The sequence below is a fragment of the Notothenia rossii genome, assembly GCF_949606895.1.
Source record: "Notothenia rossii genome assembly, chromosome: 8".
NCBI lineage: Eukaryota > Metazoa > Chordata > Actinopteri > Perciformes > Nototheniidae > Notothenia > Notothenia rossii.
In genome coordinates this window covers 73,396,894-73,402,893 of record NC_136906.1, presented here as the reverse complement: position 1 = coordinate 73,402,893, position 6,000 = coordinate 73,396,894, and the positions used below count along the sequence as shown (strand labels likewise).

The 6,000-nt window shown below is 38.1% G+C and overlaps 1 protein-coding gene across 1 annotated transcript in view; it reads right to left on the bottom strand.

Moving 5' to 3' along the window:
- Positions 1-6,000, bottom strand: part of lama2 (laminin, alpha 2) — a 199,125-nt gene that overhangs the window by 81,112 nt on the left and 112,013 nt on the right. Inside the window, exons 24-25 of the mRNA XM_079645313.1 lie at positions 3,040-3,176; positions 238-369 (exon numbers count right to left, since the gene is read on the bottom strand). Of these exons, the coding sequence (XP_079501439.1) occupies positions 238-369; positions 3,040-3,176 (269 nt within the window). The remainder of the gene's footprint in view (positions 1-237; positions 370-3,039; positions 3,177-6,000) is intronic.

Below are 6,000 nucleotides of genomic sequence, written 5' to 3'. Positions count from 1 at the left end.
ACAGAATGGTGTTCATTTTTCAAGTGAGGAACCATTGGTGATGAAATATAAACAGTAAAGAGAAGAAATAAAAACTATAATAATAGCAATATCATGTCTATAAAAATCTCTCTTCCTTCTCCTAGTAGAGCCACAGGAATACGAGCTTATCTCAAGTGCCTCCTCTCTTATCTAAATCAAATGAAAGAAGCTTTATCATAATGATAGTAATACTTGCGGTTCATTCAGATCAATTACCTGAGGAAAGTCTCTGTATCCAATTTGACATTCAATGCACTTCTCTCCTCTGAAGGTGTCTCGACACATGCAGCAGCCTGTGTTCATGTTGCACTGCTGCGTTACCGCGCCGACCACGCTGCAGCCGCACGCCTGCACACACACACATACACACACAGATAATTAGTGTTGCATCTATGAGTCACAATGATATGAACTTTTTCCAGATGCTCTGTTTTGTGACAGCCCTGAGATTGTCCAATCTGAGGTGTGTTTCTTTTTATTGATACGAGTTGTTTTTCAGAGTGCATGGAAGCAGAGTCAGGGCGTCGTTACTGCAGATCGTGGCCCATATGTGTTTGATTGTTATGTTTAAGGATAGCCGTGTCCAAACTGGGAACATGGGAATGTTCATGTACAGAAAGCATAAATGGAGTAAGAATACTGACTCTAAAAGCCCCACCTGATTACACCGACGTGACGTGGTGGTATAACATTCTTATCAAATCCAATGCATACAAATATTGGACGTTATTGCAATTGATAAATGTCTTGATCAAAGATGAAAACATCTTATAAAAACTGATCATTCCTTCCCTGCCAGGCAAAAGCTGCACTATTACACACTGATAAGTTGTAAATGCCTTGTTTGTGAAATGAGAACCACTGTGGTATAAATAAAGTTTTATATAATAACTGTTTTATATGATTATAACAGCAGAGTGTCCACAACCAAAGGGGATTTTAAACCAGTGTTTATGTTGGTTTAGCGAGTGTAAAATATAATGTATATATAATTTTGAATGAGTTCAAATTTAAGTATGTATCTATTTTGCTCAGATTGTTATTTATTTTGTTGTACTTCACTGTTTGTTAGGGAATCATTTGCTTAGGTTTTCAACGTTTGACACCGTTCATCATTTTCTCCTCTCACTGTCTCTTGTCCCGTGGCAAAGGTCTACGGCCTTGGGTATTGCTGCTATCTCTCTTAAGGAGGAGCAGATTGGGTGCATTGTTGTTGCCAGTCTATGACAGAGCACAAGCCGCCATGAGGTCGTTTACTATTCAGGGACGTAGGTTCCCTGGCGCACATTCTTTTCTATGGACGAGAGCTCTAGTTAGATTCAGGGTCCATAATTGTTTAGTCTCACTGATAAAGAATGTTGAGTATTACACTCCGAACAAGTTAAAACCTCGAGCTGCAGAAGAGTTCTTCAGAATTGGTTTGGCAACCGCTGTGTCAACTCGTGACACACCACCTGTCTTGTCAATTTTCCGCCCGTAACTCCAAATAAACCGTCAGTGTTTGCCATCAAAGCTCCAGCTCTCCTCGTGTCTCTCTGAGTCCTGACTCTCCATTGCTACAGAAGTTTCCCTCACACTGTTGTCAGTCGGTACCTCTCTGCCTTGTCGTGTTTTCTGTTGTATTTGGTGCTTTTTTTGTTTTGTTTAAAACAACTAAGATCCACAGCATCCCTCTGTGTTGTCTTGATGTTCCCTTCTGGATCAAATCTGCTGTTAAACTGAGATTTCCTGTGCTTCCATGTTTAAGCCTCTAATTGCTATTACTCTATTGCTACTTCTAATAGTTCATTGATATTGCTGCCTCACGGCCCTTTGTGGAGATAGCTTCAGAGCAGGACAGTGACTCTTTAAATACTCTGAACAAAGTTGTGTTAAGAAACAGAGAAGTAGAGGAAATGGGAATGTAGAGTCACTGAAAGAGATGTGATAAAGAAGAGGGAAGAAGGAGAAATGGCTTTTTAAACAAGCAATGTGATAATGAGAACTGGAGGAAAGGGGTTAGAATAGAGAGGAGGAAGGAAAATAAGAATAGGAGAAAAAAGGGAATTCAACTAAAAATGAGAGAAGACTAAGAAGATTATACTTTAAGGTTAACCAGCTGAAATATAAAAAAGGCAAACTAGAATAAGACTTAGAAGTGAAAATTGTGACTGGAACTAGAAAACGTTACGTGCTTTTCTTTGATTATATATGTATTCACTTATAAGAGTTAATATGGACAATTATGTTTAATTGAGTATGCCCAAACTGTTAAACATATATAAGCACTGTTCGAAATGGGGGGGAGCCAGGGGGAGCTAGGCTCCCCTAAAGAGGGGGGGGGGGAGCTACCCTGAAGGCCGACTTTGAGATAAATAGGGGGAGCCCCAAAAAAATTGTGCATATTTGTGTCACACAGATTAGAAATGTTGAGTTCCTGTAAATAAACGTTTTTGAAATAAATAATAGTCATTGTTCATTACAGTTTGATTGTTTTATATTTGTGAATATTTCTGGGTGTTGCCATCTGTACGTGGCGACGCTGCATTCTTTATGCTACTTACGTTGCTATGGTTTAAAATGTTCATATTGATATTTTTTTAACTCTGGCTTTGTAATACAAAATATGGTGAAACGAAAACAGTCAAACTTCGCAGCTTTTGGATTCACAAGAGGAGTCTAAAAATGACAACGTTAACGGAACAACTTTTAGTTGGCCGGCTGTACGCGGCGTTAAGGTCGAGTTTGACAGCTCCACACAGAGGGCCCTGAAAAAAGAAAAGGGCTCCCCCGAAAGCAAATGGGTAATTCGAACACTGTATATAAGTATATGTTGCTACTAGAAATAACAGAAGTCAGGATCTAATTAGCACTGACAGCATCAAATAACTCAGAAAACAAACAGTAAACTTATGTTGTGATTGTCTTGTGTTAAATACAGTGAATTCATGTCTTACTTTTGCATGCCTTCCCTCCAGTGTGCTTAAGCCCCTCCACATGTTACTACACATACTTTAGGTTACTCATATTGCTCTTTACCTTGCATCCGGTGGTGAGGTCATGGCCCCAGTGGTTGGGGGCGCAGTGGTCGCACCGCTCTCCGATGGTGTTTGGAGGACAGATGCACTGCCCCGTGTTAGTGTCGCAGTTATTCCCCACATGAGTGCACTGACAAGCTGTACGAGAGAAAGTGTGTGTTCAAATATTTTGAATAAACCCTGAAGACAATTCAGTGTTTGACAAGCTGATTGTTTTTCTTAGTAACTTGTTTCTTCAACAACAATACAGTTTGTCTTTCACATCATGACATGCTGACAACGCTTGGATATAAGAATAATATGTCTGGGATGGAGACAAGGAAAGTGAGCTTGCCATGTTTTTTTTTAAAACCTAGGGGAACATATTTTGGTCACAGTGTGTTTTTAGTTCTGCAAAGGAGGTTTTTACGTTCTTTGTTTGTCTTTTTGAAAGCAGGCTTACAGAAAAATGACTGTAAAAAGAAGGAATTTTAAAGGTTAATTGATTGAGTTAGTGGAAGAAAGATTCAGTTGTTTAAGGTAACACCCCAAACCCCCCCAGTGCCATTCATTTCAATTTATTTTCCCAACCAATTAACTTATTCAATCACCCACACCCCATAGAAAACACTATTTCCACTGCCAGAGGACTCTCTTTCTCATTCAGCTCGCTGATTGAATTGAAATAATAATACTCATGAAATGGAAAGTCATTTTTACAGGAGAGTTGCATTATTTTGTTATATTTCTATTTAATGAACATTCCTGAAATCTAATGGAATAGCACCTGAATAATACATGTGAATTGTTAATGAAAGTGTCATCAGATAGTCCTGGCTCTTTCTGTCATTTCCGCCCACAGCCTGAAACGTATTTGTATTCCGACTTGCCTTCAGTGAATTCCCTGTAACATGAAACATATTGTTTCTGTAACCTGACTGCTGCACTGAGCTGCTGATCTGAAGATGAATCAAACAAATAATTCCCAGTCCTATCTTTTCTTTCTTTCTGGCTAACTTGGTTCTCTTTCTCTTGGCTGTTATTGGTGGTTGGCATCAATTACACATTGCATAAGCAGATATGTGGGAAAAGCTTTTTATAGTTTAGGTGTCTGGATGCTTAATCCTCTTTTTGCTCAGCTAAAGTTTGCTGCACCTGCGGCCTGCGGTGCCAAGTTTGTAGGGCATATGATTAATAAAGTCAACTTGTTCCCATATAGGCCTTTATAAATGACTAAAGTATCTTCAGATGATTTAACAAACCCTTAGGGGATGATAATGAAAATCCACAGCTCTGACAACAAACAGATAATTGTCTTCTGATGTAAACTTTTTGTTCACTTCACCGATCAATATTGTGTTTTAATACAATGAACAAGATATGGAAATCAATAAGTCTTCCCTTTACCAGGGATACTGTCTTTTATAGCAAAGCCTCAAACGGAATAATACACAGATTTTGTACCTTAGAATATTTACATGACTAACTCCATCTCTATTTCCAACATATCCATTTCCAGCTACTGCAAGTTTGAATTTAGAGACTTGCTTTACAACAATTTGGAAACATTTTGACCTTTCATTTGAGGTGTGAGTACAGACTGTGTTTGGTGTTAAATCCCTGCTGATTTAAATATGAATCACGGCTTCCTGGATCACTGTGAAAATGGAATAAGCTAGACGTTATGTAATTCTACATCGAGCACAAATAAAGAAACAGGATGGTGATTAATTAAAGAGAAGGTTCAAGGTTCAAGGTTCAAGGTTCAAGGTTCTTTATTTGTCATACGAACATAGCTACAGAGTAGTTATGTCGATGAAAATCTTAGGTCACAGGCTTCTCCAACAGTGCAACACAATAATACAGAAAAACAGAAAAATATAGTGCAGGTAAATATTAAAAAGTTACGGAGCCCCCTAGGGGACATGGAGAAGAAAAAGAAATCTCGCAAAACCCCATTGCAGTTTGTAGACGGTCCCTAAGCACTCCTCTCCCTCCTCAAGCTGCAGATTGAGAACAATTCTTGATGTTTAGCTCGGATGAGATCTCGCAAAAGTATTGTGAGATCTCGCAAAGGGGTTTTGCGAGATCTCGCAAAACATATATATATATATTTTTTCAAATAATTATTTTTTTCTTCTCCATGTCCCCTAGGGGGCTCCGTAAAAAGTAAACACAAAAAGAAAAATATTTAAAAAAAAGTGAAATAAGAGTTTATATGCAAGCTATTGGAATGATATATTAGAATAGTTTTGATTAATGTTAATACAAATACATTTAAGTGCCATGCTGTCAACAACCTTCACACACAGAGTTTTATAAACGCATCTTATGTCGGGTTTTCCACCAACCATTAATTGATAAACAATTACGTTGGGTCAAAATGGATTTCACTGTAATATTGACTTACGTTGATTTGATTAACCTAATGATCTCTTCCCTAAACATTATTTAATATTAGAAATAATGAACAGCTGTTTTGCGTGTTCACCATCCAAGATGAATAACACACCTGGCAGCTCCATAATTCTTTTGTCCTATCATTATTTGCATGTGTGTCCAAGCTTCACAGATGTTTCTATCAATCAGCAGCCGGTTTCTCTCGGCTACATTTACTCTCTGTAGTTAAACTGGAACAGAAAGACATGCCTGCGCAGACAAATGCTCTGCTTGTAGGCACAAAGATTTTCGCTAAGCAATAATTACAAAACTGCCACCATGATGTGAACGAGTACACACGCACTTTTAAGATTACACAATAGCTTTTTTCTAAGTGGAATTGCACTGCAGACAATTTGTGTAAACTTTAAATTAAAAACGAAGGAACAGAGCAGCGGTTTAATGGGGAGAGCAATTTGTGTCTGCTGACATTACATTCATCGCAAAACGGTTCAAACACAAATAGGAAATGCTTTGATGTTTTCAGTGTAGCAAACTCCCTGGAAATGTTTAAAAGTAAATTACAAACCTATCTTTTTTAATA